A 20,285-nucleotide genomic window follows, 5' to 3' on the forward strand; every position below is an offset into this window, starting at 1 on the left:
GAGATCACCATATAATGAAGGTGGTGGAAAACAGGGAGGATGTAGCTGTTTTCCACTCATCCAGATGGGAACTGACTTACTTCATATTACAGCTCTCACCCCCCTATGATCATCATTATGTCTCCATAATGGTGTACTGAAGAACTCCCTCCAACAGTAGGTGAAGATTGCCTTCAGATGAATGGACATTTTTATTTCTCAAAACAACCCAATTTCAATTTTCTTTTCTTCTGAGCATGTGGAAACATGTTCTTAATCTTCTTTTATACACCTCCCCACAACAAAATAAAGGTATGCTGATGACTGGTTTTATTTTCTCCCGAATCTTTTGTTACTTGGTAACATAACATCCTGACTTTCCGGTCAGGATTTTTAGATTAATTTTGAATCACCTAGAAACACTGAGCATGTCTTTAAAACCCTAATGTAGACAGATTTGAGACACTCAATTAAAAATGAAAGGAATAAAATGAACTGTTGCCTCCGGGGAAAAATAAATGCATTCTAAATGTAAATAATTGCTAATCCCGTGGTCACAGCTATATGAGTGATACCAGTTTCCCTTATTTGCATTTGTTAGAAGCATCTGTTTAGATGGAGTCCCACTATGCCATCTAATCCAGAGGCAGTCTGGCTTTAAGACATGTGATACACTCTTTACACTCAGCCAAGCTGTACGTGAACATTTGTCTCTTAGTGTTCGCTGAGGAGGGACTCAGCGAGCGCTGCTGTTCAGAGGCTGCCTCTCACTGGAAGGATGCAGACGGGGAAAGAAGAGATTCCACTACAGTTAATTAAGGAGCACTCTGCACGTGCCTATAAATGCGAAGGGGCAAATGAATTCAGTGTCACTGGGAGCAGCTCTTTAAGGGGAAGCAGTGATAATTCAAAGGTGGAATTGAAAGAGCTGTAAATCTATTTCCTGACTCTGGCTTGACGGTCATTCGTGAAACACCGGACTGTTGCTATCAAAGTGTGGAGCAGGGAGACAGAGTCAGCGGAGTTCCCTGCTTGAGCCAAATCCACAGTTATTGGATGGGATCAGCATGAGCAGAATTATGGATGGATTTATGCCATTCTGTTGAGATATTTATACACTCATTTTTTGGGTTGCTCAGGTAAGGTAATCTTTTTTTCTTCTCTGAGTGAAACCTAATTTCTGTCGTTGTTAAGATGTTCAGGTTTTGTATCAGTCTTTGAAAAAAAAGAATGGAAACTGAAATATGCATTCATAAAGAATAACTGGACTCTTTGACACAGTGTTGAGAAAATCTAAATACATTTTACCTTATTTTATGATACTGATTTTGCTTAAAATTGCTGTTTAGCTAATTATCTATTTTATTCCCATTTAACATTTACAAAACCAATATCAATAAATAAAAAGACAGAAAAGACAACCCACTACTACCAATGAGATTTTTTCTTACTTATGATTTGATAAAAGTTTTTGAGAGCTTGTCATTGAAATATATAAATTAGATTAAAATGTAAAACCTAATAAATAAATCCTGACATGAATGAATTTCAGGGAAGAAATGTTTTTCCCAAAATATTTTTTCATTTTCCATTTTGATATGACCAGATGCATTCTTCCCAGTTGTTCTATATTTTCCTTTTTTTCTTATCTAAACAGCGTGGTGAGACATTACAAGCCTTTTGATTCCTATTACCACCACGTCACTGTCATATTATTCTGACAGATACAGAAAAGCCACGGCAGCCAGCTGCTTGCAAAATCTTATCTTTCTTTAAGTTTGATTTTGGTTTTGAGGCAGGAGCACAGCTCAGGAGTTGAAGGGAGTCAGCCTGTCAGGGGAAATCTCTGCTGCATGGGAAAAAGTCCCCAGGGATCACTCCACATTTGCAGTGTTGTGGCTCAGGGACAAGACAGGGCAAAGTAGGAAGATGAAATGGTGAAGAACTCATACTTATATAATCATGCTAATGATAAATTCTGATGACTAAAAATCTCCACTGAGGGGCGTTAAGGTCAAATTACCGACAAAAGTGCTTAAAAGAAAATTGAAATGTATTCATTTTTGCTCAAGACTCCAGACGTGTGCATGCAGAGGGGATGGGGCAGAAGTGGTGGTGAGGGAGAGTGAGGTCAGAGGTTGAGACATAATGCATTATGGGTTGATTCCAGCTCTACCGGTCCTCAGCAGATGTGTCCTGTCATGTCCTGGCTGCTCTGCCTGTGCCTCTGGGTCAGTGTGACTGCCATCCAGCTGTGTCAGGCCACTTTCTACGACACCATCCAACAGCATCCTGGGACAAGGCCTGGGCGGACCACAATTCATATGATTGGTGAGTCTTTTTGTGCTTTCTTTCTTATTTGGCATGACACATACAGCATAGAAATGTCAACAAAAAATACATTCTGAATCATCTCCATTTATTTCCATTGCCTCTTATGTACTGCTACTGTATGCTGGGTTTGGTTGCTTAAGTGCTTAATTAGATTCCTAAGAGAAAATATTAGCCCACTTTATTTCAGTCTTTATTTCATTAATATATTAGTGATTAACAAATTATTTAGTATGCAGATTGCACAGGGGCTGACTTTCATTAAGATTTGCACCACATAGCTTGAGAACTTCTACTGAAGATCACACGGATAAACAATGAATGCCTTTGCTCTTTCCTTCTTGAGCTATTACAGTTGATATTCATGCTACACTGCTCCCCCTCAATTTGATCTGTGCGATTGTGTTGACTGTGAAATTGCACTGAATGGAATATGAGTGAAGCATTGCGGTCGAACTTTTGTTTTCATCAGGCGGACGTGAGCCCTGGTTATGGTAAATAATTATGATCTCCGCATTCAACAGAGAAGAGGAAGCTGAATGCTGTCAGAACTTCAAAGGGAGAAGTAGCTGCATGAATGTGCAGGTCCTGAGTGTCTGTTATTTCCTCTATGAGCTGGTGCACCTCAAGCATATCAGCAAGAAGTCTTTTCAATAGTCTCAATATTGTGAGTCAGAAGACTTCCTGTTCCAACACCTCCAATTTCATCACTCAGGTGTGTGCATGTGAATTGGAGAAGAAGAAAAATATATAAAAGAAGAGGGAAAAAACACAGGCAAATGGGACATCTTCTCAAAAGTGGTCTCATATCAACAAAAGGAAATTGAATTAATATTTCAACTGTGCGTTCGGGTCCTTTTTTGGAGAAAAGAAACAATTTGAATCCTTCAGGTCCCCGTCTTACTAACAGAGTAAATGTCCTGTCATTCCATTTTTCCATAGACCCCACTTCCGCACAAATGAGATGCCAGTTTTATGAGAGGAGGATGGGATGCCTGTCTGGATTGATTCTGACACTCGAACATTTGTTCTGTGCTGTGTTGTGTGCCTGTTGGATTGGTGGGAGGATTGGGGTTGACGGGTCATGAATTGGTGGCAAGAAGGCCATTGGCTACAGACCACTGGGCCAATCATTAAAGGCAGCAAAATGCCACGAGTTCACGGTGACTGGTATTACCAGAGGAAATCAAGATTACAGAGGGTGAGAGATCAGTTGTGTCCTTGCCAATAGGAATTTAGATCTACCCGGACGTATATCAAATCATTCATGTGTAGTTGTTTTGGGATCAGCTAATTGTGACCTGCTCTTTATATCTCTTAAACATATTGAAACTGTTGATGAATTATCAGCTTTCAATAAAAAGCTGTTGTGTGATCAGGCATCTGAGAGATTTATTATCAGCACTGTGTCTCACACTCCAGATGTGTTTTCAATAATAATTTCTTTTTGACATTGTGGAAGCACCTGTTCTGTTCATCCACTGACATATTGGCAGCCTTATTGCAAAGAATGTGTGTCCAGAAGTCCATTAGCTAGATGACCCTTGACTAGGTGCCTGTGTGTGCTCAGTGAATCGAACAAGGTGGCCTGCTTTCCACCCTACAGCTCTACTTACAGATTGCTGCCTGCCACTCTCTCAGATATGCTTAGGGCTATTCTCCGCCTTCCTGGTACAGGCAGAGTTGCTCTCTGCGGTATGATTCATGAGGTGCTGTATTTATTTGGTGCAAAGAGCGTGAACAGTGCACAAAAGAGAACAGATTGTGTTTGTCTTGCATCCGTAAAGGGCCGGTCAGAGATGTTGCTTTTTATTTGGGGTTGTGTATTTCTCGACCCCGAACATATCCAGAGGAAACGAGAGGAATCGCAGATGGACAATTTTTTTTTCTGTCTAAAACCCTGACCTGATAAACAAACAACCAAACAAAAAAATAACCCCCATAACTTTGCAATGATTTTAAAATGTAAGCTAAGATGCTAAAAATACATTTAAAAAAAATCCTGTGCAGGTATGGCTATTTACACTTTTGCACCTCAGATGTTGTGTGATATTTTTTAAGGATCAAAATACATGCTTCAGTTCAGAGGGAACAAAGGTGTGTTGAATTTTTTGAGCAGCAGTCTACATTCAGGGGAAGAAATAGTGCCATTGGTGATGCAGTGCATCATGTGGAGGTGTTAGCAAAAACTACAACAAACAGTAGATAGTGGCTGCCTGAGGTGGCCTTGCTCCCTCATGAACTTACTCCCACCAACATTTGGCTCGGCAGGGTCAAACTGTTCATAACTGAAAGGTCACTGAATCTCAACGCCGTGCAGATAATCTCTTATCTTGTGGTTACTGTAAAACATTTGGCTGTGAGTGAACATGCATACACAGAGAAGATATGCAAAGCAGCAGAACTGGGGATACAAGCAGAAGGAGCTCACTTGCATGTTAAAATCTACTCATATTTAAGTCACGCATGCTACATGTTACACTCTTGCAAAGTTACCCTTCTTCCTCTTTAAGATGGCTCCTTCAAACATCGATGAAATTTCAGTGTTAAGCAGCTTAAACATCATCTTCTCTTCTAATATATGGAGTGAAACTATAGTTTCTCTTTTTTTCCTAGAGTGAAAATACCACATAAATCCCTCATGTCTCCCATTCTGCAGCTTTAGTGGGGACTAGAGGATCAGGACTTTTTTCTGTGTGCCTCAACAAAAGAAACCACTCGCTGGCAAAGCTCACAATGAAACAAACATGAAAAATGGATTTTCGGCTGTCACAAACAAAGGTTGTATCCACTATGCACTGTTTTAGACACTGACAATTTAATAGCCTTATATAAGGCATCCTGGAGGCACATTATTTTGACATACATCTTCCTCCTCCCCTCCCCTAGACCTCCTCTCAACCACGCTCTCACTAGTGTCATCGCTGCTCTGCTGCAGTGCCAATGGGAAGTGGCGTGCAGCCTTAGCCCGAGGCTTCGCCACATCTGGAGCTCAGCAAACCCACTTTGTCCTGATGCTGTTACACATGTTACTGTTACACTGAAAGACCATCGGCCACTCTGTGAAACACCAGAAACTTCTTCTACCGTCTGCTAAAAAGATTTCCCGCTTTAATGGCTCTGCTGAAAGCTGAGGCAAAGCTTGTTCAGCCATCATATTTTAGAAAGTATTCATGTAATTTCCTTGGTTAGCCCTGAAAGAAAAATATATTCTTAAGTAAATGAATCTGAGGACAATCAGTGGCCTAATTATTACTGTATGCTCACAGCTACAAATAGGTTTTACATATTCTAGTATTTCCCATTTATTTCCTCTTTTAGCCTATGAATTATTCATAAGAGAGTACTCCTCTAAGCTTGTGGATATTTGTTTAAACAGCATGTTTAATTGAAGTCTTTCTGCCAATTCTGTGCCGGGCTATGGTTTGTGGTCACAACGCTTATATGCAAAATGAATTTCTGTGGCCCACAGCTTAATTAATTTGCCAGGCTTCTCTCTCTCTCTCTTTCTCTCCCATGACTTCACTGGCTATTTCCTATCGAAGCCAAATTTTCCCAAGTATTAATAACACAGGTGTTAATGGCACACAAAGTTTATCCTCCTGATAAAGGCTGCAGTGTTGCAGGTCACAAAACTAAATTTTCTCTTTCGGGCCTTTAGGGAACTGTAACAAATTGAAGTAGAAATTAAACTAACTAACTCAGAACATGATACTAATGAATAATGACCTTATTTTAAAAACGCCTTTTATTTTCTTTACAAAAACATACTACATGCCATCTACATTTTAAGAACTTACTGATGTATTTTAACACTGTGCATTATATGCCATGTTTATGTACATAGCCTATTACAAATAGGCTACTGTAACAGCTTAATAGCACTCATTCATGAGTCAGAACAGTAATTGCAAATCTGTCACATCTTGAGGTCATTACATTGCTGGCAGCAGCCTGCTATTTTGCCGTGAACCTCATTATCTCAGAGGTAGCACTGTCAAAGTCATATCTCATTGATCATCAGACACGAATAAATATAATCCTCATCATCTGCGGCTACCGCAATGTCTTCTTTTTTAGATCTGCTGCCGTTAAAAACCTCCATCCCAACATAAATGTCTTTCATTCCCATCATCCCCTACTACATGTGACAGAAAAGTGACCTAAGCAAACTTATTCATCCTTATGTCTGCCTTAATTCATAATATCAGTGACCCAGAACGAGCCAAAACAAGAAAACACACTCTTGCATACCTCAAGACCCTCAAGGCACTCTAAAGTCTATTGGAGCATATACTGCATGTTTTAAGCAAAGTGGAAATTATGTAAATATCCTTGAAGCCAAAGTATACCCTTTAAAATTTGATTTGAACATTTGAAGGCTGTAGACTCCCTGATTCTAAGATTGATCACGGCGGGTTAAAATGGGAAAACAGCTGAGAATGAAAAGATGTATGATGAATGTGGTTTATGCTTTCTTTTTCCTTAAAAAAAGCATGTCTGTAGACCATGCAAAGTAAATTGTGACTTGGAATACAAAATACATCTGTAGTTTGTCTCTGTTTACCTACAATGATGCAGTTAATCAGAGAAGTCCGATGAAATGCAGCGTCCAGTCATATCAACAGATTCTCAATAAAGAGGTGCTATGGTCTCATTTGGACTGTCACTAAAGATGACTGTGTGTACCCTCACTCATGTCTCCTCAAGGAGGTCACACCTCCAAACTGACAGCAGGCAGCTGAGATTTTTTGATGTGTTTAAAAAAGTAACATAAAATACAACTATTATAAATGTATTGTCTGTACATACACCTTACAGCATTCTTCTGTCCTTCAGAGTGCACCCCACTTTGGGAACCACTGCTCTAAAGTCTGTGTTTAGTGATTTAAAACAGAGTTCACCTAACAATTCAGTTCAATCCATCACTAAGAAACAAAATGCCAAATGCTTATGGCTTAAACTCCTACTTGAAAGCTTGCATGTAAATAGTTTTTGCACTGAGCCAAATAAGCTCCTGAGGAACAAACAGAATGCATTGTTACTCCTAAAATTTGTACATTTATGTTAGAACTTTGCGCACACGAACTGTGGCCCGTGGCCAATCGCTTCTCTAAGACATTAGCGCTGCTTAGAAGGCCTACTGTTTAATAACTGCTTAGAATAGCGGAACACGTTTTGCCTCCGAATGACATTATTATTGGATTGTTTCAAACAAATTTGTCTCTGCTGGGTACAAGAAGCAGTGCATCCTCTTGGGGTCATCAGCTAGATTGTTAGACCCTGGATTTGTTTGTAGTTAGCAGCAGTTTTCTAAATATGTTGCTATGACAGCTGACATAGCTCAAGGATAGTTGACTCTGAAACCCCGAATCCTGATAAAAGTGCTCAGTTTGCTTTAATCCAGAAATAGTCCAAAACAAAACTCGGCTTTTACAGACATCGTCCTTTGTGTTGTGTGAAAACAGCAAACCGAATGAGTGTTTTTGCTAATAATAAACACGGTTCGGGAAAGTTATGGAGCCAGTTTATCTGTGTCTGAAAATAAATTAGTTGCTTCTTAAATGAGTTTATGCATACAATTAAAGTTTCACATCAATTAATGCATGGTGATGATGTTGGGTGTAATTAGTATCAAAGTTTTATTACACTGAATTGTACATCTGCTTTAGACAACAGCATGATTTTACAAATGTTTGAATGGAGTTGTTTCGTGGTGCTGGGTGACTTATAAAGATAAAGAAATGCATTTATTAGTGGAAATAATAAACTTCACATTAATAATATTTAAATTGCTTGGAAACCAAAACAACTAGCTTTAGATATTTTTTCTCTTTTTTCCAGCTTTAGATATTTAAATAAGAAACTAAAAGAATAACTATCTGCTATCTCTAACCCTGGATGCCCCAGAGTCACACAATAGATAAGAGCTAGTGGCACCCTGGACACAAACATGCCCCCAGAACTCCCAAGGGCAAGACGCCCAAACTGAAAAAAAAAAATTACTGCATTTCATTTTGTATTCTATTTATATCTTGGTTTTTACTTTGTGCCTCTTCTTGTGTATGTTGGTTGCTGTTTTGCTCATTTTTGCGCCTTCTGCTAGTTGTTTGGCTTCTCTTTGTTTTCTTTTTCATATCTTGGTTTTGAATTTGCGGCTGTGAACCTGTATTCTCTGGAACCATTATTTTAATAAGATGATAAGAGGAAAGCGAGTACCACTTTGCAGCCACATAGATGGGCTCTGTGTTGTTTTTAGCCAAAAATGTCGCCCCCTTTTAGAGGCCCGTAAGCCCACTGAGTTACAGGATAATAGACTACAGTAAATGTTTTGCCAGGCACCGTGACAGCACTTCAAATTCCTCATTATTAATGACATGAAAAAATCAATTCAGCCTTTTTATCCTTTGTTCCTATGTCAGTGAATCAAAACAAGCCTTCACATTGGAAAGGATCCCACCATCACGGCACTTCACGGTAATTGCTGATGTCAGTGGTTGCACAAGTGTTCATGTGTGAGTACTCGTTCACTTTAATTCAACATTTTCCCCAGGAATCAAAAACTACCAGTGAATTAGTGATAGCTCCTGCCCCCAGAGTTTGTAAATATTATATCAGCAAGTTCAGACCTTCTTGTCTCTTGTGTGCTGAGGATTGCTTCGGCGGATGCACTCCCTGCCAATGTAAAATTCTACCCTGGTGACTAGTTTTCCAGCTTAGCCACATTGTGGGTGTGTAGAGATGTAGACCTTGTCACAAAGCCTGGCTTTTTTTTCTCTTTGGAAAGGATTTTGAGGTGTGGCAGACCTCAGGCTCGTCTTGCTCCTTAGATGATTTTGTCACTTCACTGTTGGCCAGCTGCTGTGGACTTTGGATGCTGGGGATTTTATGATCCAGTTGAAAAAAATCATCTCGCTAAAACTGGGACTGCAGATTTAGAGTCTCTTTTAACTAACACCCCTGTGGTACCCAAACAGCATCGTGGTGAAGAAATATTACTTCTATTAATTCATGCTCTGTATTTGTAGTGTTAAAAATGGGACCTCATTTACACATTTTTGATTTTTTCAATGAAGGAAATACTTCTTGCAGACTGGGAATTATGCTTGAGAGATCATTTCACATGGCATTGCCTTTGTGGTAGCCTATTTTAAATGCTTGGCAGGAATATGAAATTCATTATCATTACTTAGACCTCATTAAACTGAAAAGAAGCATCTCAACTTGCTAATTGGTTCCAAGGGGGAGGGTAGTATTAGGAATAAGCAAAGTAATTAATATTGAGTTTATCAGGCTCTCATGCAGATTTTATTTTTTTTTTTTTCTGCTCCTAATATCTCCTTGGTGTGCCATAAGTCTTCTGGCATATTTACACTACAGATCCAATTACCTTTCCTGCAGAGACTGGATAATGCACGTGTGAAAATGGGGGACGAAAGTGGGGATATTATGTTTTTGTCAAATATGAAGAACATGACGGAGAGACTAAATGAGACATTTCAAGTCGTGCATCACTAGAAGAAATTAAATTACAATAAAAAAGACAGTGCTTTTTACGGGTCTACATTAAAATCTGGTCCAGTATCGAGGAATTTAACAAGAACTTTATGAGGCAGTCAGTGAAGTGAACACGTCTACAATGTCTAATTTAAAGCGTGTTATGCATGCATTTAAAATGTTTCAATATACAAAACAAATGTCCTATATCATCCTTAATGGCGGGAAGATGTGTTTGAAATGTTGATCCTTTGGCACGGGCTGCCAGCAAAGATAATATCTGCCATATTTCTCCCCTTATCGGCACTCCTACATAATAATCGCCACTGTCTCTTGAGAGAACAGTCAGGAAAGGTCATTTAATCTTTGCATTACGCATGTTACACAGTTTACATGCTGCTAGCACATCGGCACCCAGGGTGGATTGTCTGGTTGGCAGTGAGAGGGCCAGCAGTCACATCAGAGGCGAACAGCCTTTCTCTAAAGGCTCTCTGCTTTGGCTCTATCTCTCCTTCCTTTTCTTCTCGCTGAATGCAACTCTTTCATCTGAGCAAGCGATCTAAAAATATGAAATACCAGTTCTGGACATTTGCGAGTTAGAGGGAAAAAAAGCTAGATAGAAGGACAGGAACAGCTTGACATTTAAAAATGAATGACATCACACTGACAGAAGACATATTTTTACAATGCATTCTTTGCTATGCGCTCCTTTTCTGAGAACTCTGCAGTAATCGTGTGCAACAACAGCATAGCTTGTTTTATGTGTGTTTAATGGGCATGAAAGCTGCTGTGTGATTTGCTGTACTTTGCTGTCATGCTCAACATGCCACACCATAAAAAACACATAACCACTGGCCTTTTTCATGTGTGGGACCAACTCACTGAAGAGTCAAAATAGCACAGAATATCCTTGATCAGGACCACGGTGTCGCCAGTGTCCCGGTCCCGTCTTGCATGTGACAACATGAGACGACAGACTTTGAGGCTCAGATGCAAATGAGAAACCCATTCTCCACTACTCACTGCTTCTTTTGTTGCATGCAGTTTTCATGCATCTTAAAACAAAACCACACTCTGCACTGTGAGTAGTCATTTGGCATTTCAATAAAGTATCACCCATGTCTGGCCCACTGCACAAGACCAATCTAACGGCCTTCTTGCGTGACATGCTGTCAAAACCACCGGGCATATTTCATGAATATCTGTACTTTTATTTGTCATGGACATTGCCTTTTCAGAGTAGAAAATGGTAGTGTTGATACCCCCTTTCTATCAAGCACATGCGCACACGTTTGTAAACTTACAACATGCAAGTGTTTTAAAGAAGAAAAAGAAGATAAACCTAAATATTCATTGATAGCAATTAATACCTAAAGCTGTTGACAAATTCTGTTAATTCTTAAAACATTTCCAATTCTCAAATTTACTCGAGCGTTGTTTGAAATCTCATTTACACCACTGCAACAACTCCTCTGCATTTTCTCCAGACTCAAAACAAATTTGTCTCGGAGTGTATCGAGCAATATGTCACTCACTTTCACCCCAGCATTTATGTCTAGAATAACAACAGTACTGCAGGGATTTCAGATGTTTTTGCAGAAGGCAGGGAAAAAAATAGACACTCAATTTGACACCATGCAGTCACATGTTTTGTGCCTCTCACTGTCTTCCATCTGCATTAATTTGACATTCTCTAATCTGGCGCTCCCATTTCCTGTCAGCAACAGAACTGCTGTACCCTGCTGGCTTGGATGTCTACAGAGAGCATGCACAGAGAAAGTGAAGCCTATTAAGGGTCACCTTGGATGCATTTCCCATTAATAGGTGACAGGCATGGTGCTCTAAAACGTGGACTTCTGTGGTTGGGAAATCAGGACCCGCTGTCTCTGATAAATGACTTTTGAGCTACAAAATAATTAACCACAGGAACTACGGACTTTCCAGGGACTTCTATGTGACATGGACTCAGCTCTGAGCTTGTTTGGAGTTATTCAGATGTCATACAGTTATCAAGATATATTGTCACATGGCACTTGTGCACTGTGCAAGCATACACATTCAGAACAGGGTGTACACAGAGTGCCACCGGCTGCCAGTCAATGGAATCCAAAGCCCCAGGAGAGAAACTGGTTATCTGCTAAATTGAGTCCCTTAGGCTTTCCATTTGGTTTGTATATGGAGTGTAACAGTGACTACTTTCAGTGCTTTCCTTTCGGTTATATTCACTGTCCATTAAATCGTGGTGTTCAGACTCCCTATATGAATTACACATATAACATTTTTCATGTATACACAGTTCTGAATGCCTGAAACAGATGGCAGAGGAGTGTTGTCATTCAGAGGGTATACTTGCTATCAGTGTCTCCAGAGACAACCCCACAGTCTGGGCTCATTACAGTAGACAGCGAGCCATTGCATACTTATTGCGTAGTGACATTTCTATTGAGATAAACTGACCATTTTCCTCTGCGCAATAGCTGTTTCATCACGTCTGAAGAACCATTTACTGGTCCCACATGAACCCTGCTCACATTCATTAGGCAGGCAGGACCGCAGATCCACAGAAATTCAGAATTGGTGCTACGCGTTCATGTCACGCATGATTTGACAGCATTTGCCTTCAACCAGGCTCGCTGTCCATAACTCATCGAATTTCGATGCAGTGTTGTTGGCTTCCAGCGTGACTCATTGTGCCGGAGAGCATTGACTGAACGACACTTGCTGTCCATTGAGCAGATGAGACGCTGCTGATGCCAGGTGTTGTCATTTGTGTAGATAATAGCATTACATTTAAGTGTTTTGACAATTTTCCATGTGGTAAACTTGTTCTACACAGAACCCTCAGTGAGGAGTTGTTTAGAGTGCTAGAAAAATGTTTTGTTTTCTGTTTTTTACGTTTCACAAAATCAGTATTAAATTGATTTTACATTAGCTATCAACACGCTGTTACATCTTGATTTGCAGACATAAAGCAAGCTTTAGGTGCTTCAAAAATCATGGAGTTCGGATGAGTCCAGAACGAATCGTCCTCAACCTTTCTGCTTTCCCCTCTTTTATGAGTTTTTGGTATCATTTTTCTGACGTTGAGAAGCTCTAAAGTTGGGTGAGACAGGAAAGTGTTGATAATGTTTTACTTCTGCAGCGTATGAGAAGAATATAAGAACACATCAGATAGATCTATTGTATATTACTGCTGGCTATAGGGTATTTTAATTCATTCTTGACCTTGGAAACCAGTATGTTGCTTTTGGGCGAAAAAGACATAAATATTTCTTCCAAAACTGCATCTGCAATTCAGTTATTTTTCTACAAGTAAAATAGCGCATTTCTGTATAGTACTTAAGGTAATGATCTCACCATTAGATCCATTTGTAGCTCTCCTGGACCCTTTGATCATATTATATGGCTTGTAGATGTTAAACTAAATGTGAAAATGTATAAAGTCATAGGGAAGAAGCTCTAGAAGTGCTTTGAATATCAAGTAATAGACTGATAAAAGTGTAACACAAACACAAGCAATAAAGCAGTAACACAACAGAAGACAGGTCCTTTAGCTGCACTGAAGGCACAAAGTTGTACAGTATGACTAGTACTTTTAATATGAAATAAAAAAAACAACAGCTGAGAAGAATTTAAAAGTTATTTCTGCTGATAAAACAGCTCTGATCTAATGTACTCTAAAGCTTAGCAGCGCTCTCATTTTTTAGGCATACAGCAGCTAATGAAAGATGTAAATTGATTTCTGGCAAATATAGGATCAAATTAGACTCTTACAAGGATGAAAAAGTAAAATCTTAGCTTATGCTGCATAGATTTTGCTCTCTTGAGTAAATGTAGTTATTCTTAAATACAGTCCAGTATTAATGTAAACATTTATCTCATATGCTCGAAGAAAACTGGTGAAATAGATGTGTGATTCTGTGCTTAATTTGGTAAATATTTCAGTATCATTGATGTCCTGTTCATTGTTAATCATTTACATTGTATCTGTAACTGTAGAATTAGTAAATGCCAAAGACAATCAAAAGCATGTTCATTGTTTCTGGGATTTATTTCTCATAACAGATCAACAAAGGTCAGCATATGCAATAAATCACCATAAGAAACCAAACAACACCGGGAACAGTAAATCTTACCACAATATAGCAGAATGATTTTTTTCCCCCAGCTCTTCCAGGCCTGAAAATGAGTTGTGCCCTGTTGAGTGCAGGTTATACAGGTTTCCTGGCCCATAGTAATGAAGAGGCAGGAGCAGGGAGCATGGCAGCAAAATCAGGGCAGCTCCAGTTGAGACCCTTCTTCTTTGTGACCTCTGACCTGATGAATGACAATTTCTGTGTGACCCTTGTTCCCTGTCAATCAAAATGTTTTTGTAGAGACAATACAACCATGAGCACGCACACACACTGACAGACACACACACTGCCAAAAGCCATTTGTCATTTGGAAGACTGATAATAGGAGAAATGGAAATACAGAAAACAATTATACCCTTGCATGACTCCAGCCCTTACCTGAAGAGAGCATTCATATCCAGCCATGTTATCCTTCGTTTCCTTCTGCAATATTTATCATGCAATGATGGGGTCTCGGAGCATGCAGCGTGTTGTACTTGCAGGCTGAAACCACGGGTGAACTTGAAGAGCGTTCATCAGTGTAAGCTTAGCTTTTGTTTAAAGGTACCCAGTACACCTGCCAGCTGGAAATACCACGCTGATTTGCATTTTTATTCGATTTTAATGTATTCTTCGGAGGTGATGATTTCCAAAAATAGAGTATCCTTATTCTTTGCTGTGCTTGGTAGCAACAAGCAATGCAAGTTAATTCTGTTGAATAGTGTTTTTAATAGATCAAAGAAGAAATCTGGGGCTGTCTTATGCAATTAAGGAGATGCATTAAGAAGAACAAACCCCTGTGGGCTGTTGTTTTCAAATGATGCCCCACTGCTTCCACTGGTACATCACGATTAACGTTGTGCAGACATGCCCTTTTGTTGAGTGCATCAGACAGCAGGCAATATTCGCTCAGACTGGCTACAGAATTTGGATATTTTTCAGTTAAACCAAAGGCTGTTTATGTTTTCTGAAAGATACAACCTGGAGTTATGATAACCCAAAGAAGCTCAACAGACTTGGCAAGAAGCGAGAAAATGACAAACTTTTTTAATTCTATCCTTCCCATGGTCTGAAATGTTACTATTCATTTTGTCCCTTAATCGGAAGCTAGTTCTGTTTATTAATAAACAGAACTAGCTTCTGCTACTGCAAGAGCAGATTCACAACCAGGGATTGCAAATATGCTGAATATCAACCCAGGAGAAATACTGAATCCTGAATCAATTTCAATTAAGTTTATACCAATCTGACTTTTTGAAGCTTTACACACTTAGAAAAGATAATGATGACTCTTAATGCAATGAGGTAAAAATGAGAGAATCACAGTGAGAAGTTCAGTGATCTACTTTTACCCAGTAGGTCACCTGGAGCCGTGTTGGTTAATCCCCACCGGAACTTAGATGACGACTCACAAGATTTATCTTATTCCTTTTTTAAAAAAATTAAGCTGCCTTATCAATGAATTTGGTTTCCATTTAAAAACTGAATCCCTACAATCACATTTTTTTCTTCCTTTATTTAGAAGTGACCCAAAATTATCACGCAACCTCTTCATATTTCAGTTTCAGAGCTCAGTGTGAGCACCATGTCACCCTGAAAGAAGGGTTTATGGCATGCAACAACAGTCAGATGGTAGTCAAACTGTAAAATGAACCATTTCCTCATTGTTTGCTTTAATTAGTGAGAAAAGATATCCCTTCACCAGTTCAGTGTACCATTTCTTGCACGTTGAGCCTAGAACAAGCAAATATTTGTTATTTTCTCTTGATAAACAAATGAAACAGTTGGTTGAGTATTACTTAATTAATGCTGTTTTTTAACTACAACTTAGTAAGTATTCAATCACTGATTATATGCAATAGCAAAAGTTTCAAAGAAAGGTGAAAGAAAGGTCTTTGAATCATCTCACAACTATCACGACCCCATGGCTTTTTTTGATTACTTTATGGTTACTTTCATTGCAGTGATGTGATGCTGTCCAATGACCTAACAACATCAGGTTTTCTGCTAAGATGGTGTCCAAAGCTTCGAAGAAACTGCTAGGAATCAAGAGGACCTCACTAACCAAAATATTCAAATGCAGTGAAGCAATATATGCAAATCTAGCCATGACACATTTCACAAACCCACAGCTCATTGTCAAACATTACTTCAAATCACTTTGCTGGCAGTATACCAGATACTTTCCCCCTCTCACTGCTCTTTCTCTCTGCAACCTCCTTGATCTTGTGTCATGTTGATGGGTGTAATTGTCAGATGGTCCTTTGCTGCACAGCTCTCATATGTTGGAGATTCTGAGCGCAGTGGGTGGGAGAGGCCAGAGGCCGAGGTGGGTCATGTCCGTTTCGTCCAGTTCTAACATCCCTCGGGGCAAAGCCAGTAGTTTGGCGATAATTGCATGGTGGATGCAGTGTTCATATTCATGATAACCCTGAAGCAGGCCTCTCCTCCTGCTAATAGATGTCTTTTTTCTGCCCGCTCTCACACATCTCTTCATCGTCATTTCACATTCGCCAAGCTGCAGGGGCTTCGCTTGTTCAAAGACTGTAAAGCACAGGAATGATTATTCTGGTTTACGGCAAACTTCTGTGATGTTTTACTGTTATCTTGCTGCATAAAAACAAACAATTCATGAATATGGACATTGTAGATTAAACACAAGATACATCATTTTCAAGTACCTTAAGGGACATTTTTAAAGTATTCAAAATCATGAGCAGAAACATAAATATGACAGTTGTTGTTGGAAGCCCTGTTCAGATATTTTGCTCACAAAAAGTGCCAATACTACAATGTTACCACAGTTATAGGGAAAAAATAAGGGGGCTCAATTATGACACAGTACAAATGACTCATGCAAACCCATATTTATGTATATAGAAATATATATATATGAGTATTTTATATATCTAAGCTAAAATCATAGTTATCTGAAAGATAACAAGGGGTCCAGCCCAGACACCGCTCTTTTAATAAAGAGTCACGTGGAAGCAAGCTTGGACAATCCAAAGCATTTTATAAGCTTATCATATGTGGTTATATGTACTATCTAAAGCAAAACTAAAGATGTAATAAATTCACTGTGAATCTGATATTATTAATATCATGATATTTGGGGAAAAAGCTATTCCATTCAGAAAGCTAAATAGCATCTTTAGAAAACCTATTTTGTCAATAACTATGTTTAAAATGACCTTCATTAGGTTTAAAATGGGTCTGCTTTCACAGGAGAACCTGCTCCCCAAGACACTTCATGCTTGAAAACACAGCTGTTGATTAAAAACCTTATAATTGTCTCTTTGATTAATCAAGCGACAATCATCAGTTAAATGTAGGTGAACAGAAATATTTCCTTCCAAACAGCAAGATTAGTGTAAACTACTCACGTAACCTCATAATTGTTAACACGGAGCTCAACTAAATTAGTAACTTTCCAGCAGTGAATCCACAAATGTCCACTAATGAGTTAAGCGTTTAGAAAGCAAATGCAGCTCAACTTAATGGCTAAATGTAGCCCTTTTTTTTTCTTTCTTTCTTATCAGAAGGGGGCACATGTGAGGTAATTGCTGCTCACAGATGCTGTAATAAGAATCGTATTGAGGAGCGGTCACAGACGGTCAAGTGTTCCTGTCTGCCGGGGAAGGTAGCTGGAACCACTAGAAACAGGCCTTCATGTGTTGATGGTGAGTATTTTTATAACCAAAGAAGAAGAAAAAATATCAGGTTAATCTACAATATCAGCTTTACTAATTCTGTCCTATGTTTGCACGAGGGAAAGGTATTTATTCTGTGTGTGACTGCTTTGCAAGAATAGGATGCTTCCCCCTTTTTAAAAATGGAATTCTACCAAGCATGTTCTGTTTTACACACAAAATATGTTTTATAAAGATACAGAGATTTGTGCAAATCTCTCAAAAGGCTGAAGTCACCCGTGCAATGCCTTGTCCCAAATAAGATTAACATTACCTGTGATAATGCCACATACAAATTGTGTTGCTGACAGACAGCAGAAGGTTCCTGCAGGGGTAAGCTTTACTCCGACACAAGACAGTCAAATACATCTGCCGAATGTAGCGCACCTCAGGGAAGAGTGCAGAAATAAAAAATAGAATAAGGCAAAGAGACACAGACAAAATAGGTGTTGATTAAATATGCACCTTGTGGATATTTCATGAAGGTTTTACACATGCTTTGACAAATGTCTCCTACACACGCTCAATGCTTCGTAAGAAATGAATTTGGTGTCGGGGTCTGACACAACTAAAACACATATTGGCTTTAGGAAACCTCTCACCTGCAGCTTTTATCTTAAATCCTTTTGCAAATATTACTGCAATATCTGAGCAGACTGAGGGATATTTGAGCGCTCTCTATGTCAGCTCTGACACATTCTTTTCCTCTGTCACACATTGCAAACCATTTACTGTCTACTTACCCTGTATTTAAGGCAATTTTCTCTTCTGATGGCAGGGATATGGTGTGCATTAAAGTCAAGTCCCAGTCACACCTACCAATCCCTACGCTCAATGAAAAGCCTGAGTTCCAGCCTCTGTATTAATGTATAACTGCATCTAATAAAGAGGCCACATTTTAAAGGATATACAATGTAATGCAATAGTTTTGCACCAAAACGTGTTGTCCAAAGCATATAGATCTATCAAATACAGCCACATTACTTACCGATACCTTTGACGTAACATATAGATAATTAGAATTAGACAACTTCACCTTAAATCTCCTAACCACCAAAGCTGTGCTTTCAGGCTTTTTCAGTTTGGGGCTTTTTACTTGCCTACTATGTTATTTCTCTTGTCTTTGTTGCCTGTAGCATCCATAGTAATTGGGAAGTGGTGGTGTGAGATGGAGCCTTGCCTGGAGGGGGAGGAATGTAAGACGCTCCCTGACAACTCAGGCTGGATGTGTTATGCGGGGAACAAGATCAAAACCACAAGGGTAAGATAACCTCTCTTGACCGCAGGATTCGTGATATTATAGCAGAAATGTGGAAGAAAAGTGTAGCATTCAGTGACTCTCTCCGTGGCATCAGCAAAACGGTGAACTTTGCAGGATTCCTTTTCAGTGCAAATTGACTTGTTAACAACTGAGTCTAACCTCTTAATTTCTTCCTTATTTTTCTTGTCAGAACACTCAGCCATACACAACATCAACATATTAGCATTTTGCGGAAGGGATGCAAGTAAAGACCTCGGGTGCAGAGGATAATTTGCAGGTCAGCTTACTGGGAAACTGGATTACTAATTAATTTCTCCCAACTGTTCCAACTTCTGAACTGAGCGAAGAGCAAAACACAGAATTTACGCTCTCTTCTGTGCTATTAACTCTTAGCATATAGCCCTCTAAATGTGTCTTTCTTTCTCATTTCAGCGCTGTCGTAGGACCAATTAACGCAAGAGACAATGAACCTATTGTTGCTTGAAGAAATGCAGACACTTCTCAAATTAAAGTGTAAAAAGATGTAGAATACATAAAGCACATTCTGCTCAAGGCTCCTGAAAATACCGATGCTCCAAGCTGCCTGCAGGAAACTTCATCATAACCTTGTAATGAATACATTTTCCCCATTTTTTTTCCAACTCTGAGACAGAACGAGACTGTCTGTGCATTTGGATTAATATCTGGAGAGAATCTGACGTCCCTCCGTAGACATCAGTAAGACAGATGTGTACTACGAAGCACCAAACAGGAGAGGAATATATCAAAGGACATGGGATGAGCAAGTGCAGAAGCTGACAGCCCTCAGGATTTTCTTTACTCCTTTTAATATTAGAGGAAAAACATTGTACATAATTTGTTTGTCCTTCATTGTGTACATGAACTATTTATGGTGGTGGTGAATTTTCCCCCCTTCTAACCCACAAAAGAGCCAAAGTCTGATGAGTTCACGTATAATATGTTAGGATGAAACAAATGCATTATGAAGAAGATGTTTTACAAATACTGCTTGTGTGTCTTGATACATTTTGCCATTTGTTTGTGTGGTACGTGTATGCCTTTGATAACCTCTTAAATTGCTTTACCAATTAAATTTGGTGACATGTCAGCTACCCTAAAACCTGTTGATTCACCAAAACATGTGAAACCAGTTAAACCATTTCCAAAACTTGAAATGCCTTATTTGTGTTGGATCATTCAAATGGTAATACTGTACATATGAAGCCATCTATTGATATGTGCTGAAGTTTCATTAAAGTCAGTGTTCCTGTTACTTATGCGAGTGCATCTTTGCCACTCAGTAAAACATGAACACAAAGCCCCCCAAAAATGATATTTTAGATCCAGTGCACCTCACACTTCCTGAGGAAATGATCACTTCTGTACTGTTATGTGCATCACAAATAAACA

The 20,285-nt window shown here is 39.2% G+C and overlaps 1 protein-coding gene across 1 annotated transcript; it reads left to right on the plus strand.

Annotated features, from left to right (window-relative positions):
• Nucleotides 1-805: 805 nt before the first annotated feature.
• LOC116310898 (chemokine-like protein TAFA-1) lies at nt 806-19,896 on the plus strand. Its single transcript, XM_031727824.2, has 6 exons — nt 806-1,118; nt 2,150-2,310; nt 17,465-17,605; nt 18,751-18,875; nt 19,066-19,152; nt 19,308-19,896. Exons 1-5 carry the CDS (start codon nt 1,063-1,065, stop codon nt 19,096-19,098), a joined length of 516 nt encoding a protein of 171 aa, XP_031583684.2. The 5' UTR covers nt 806-1,062; the 3' UTR covers nt 19,099-19,152; nt 19,308-19,896.
• The last annotated feature ends 389 nt before the right edge of the window (nt 19,897-20,285 follow it).

Source organism: Oreochromis aureus, linkage group 20 (assembly GCF_013358895.1).
Source record: "Oreochromis aureus strain Israel breed Guangdong linkage group 20, ZZ_aureus, whole genome shotgun sequence".
Classification (NCBI taxonomy): Eukaryota; Metazoa; Chordata; class Actinopteri; order Cichliformes; family Cichlidae; genus Oreochromis; species Oreochromis aureus.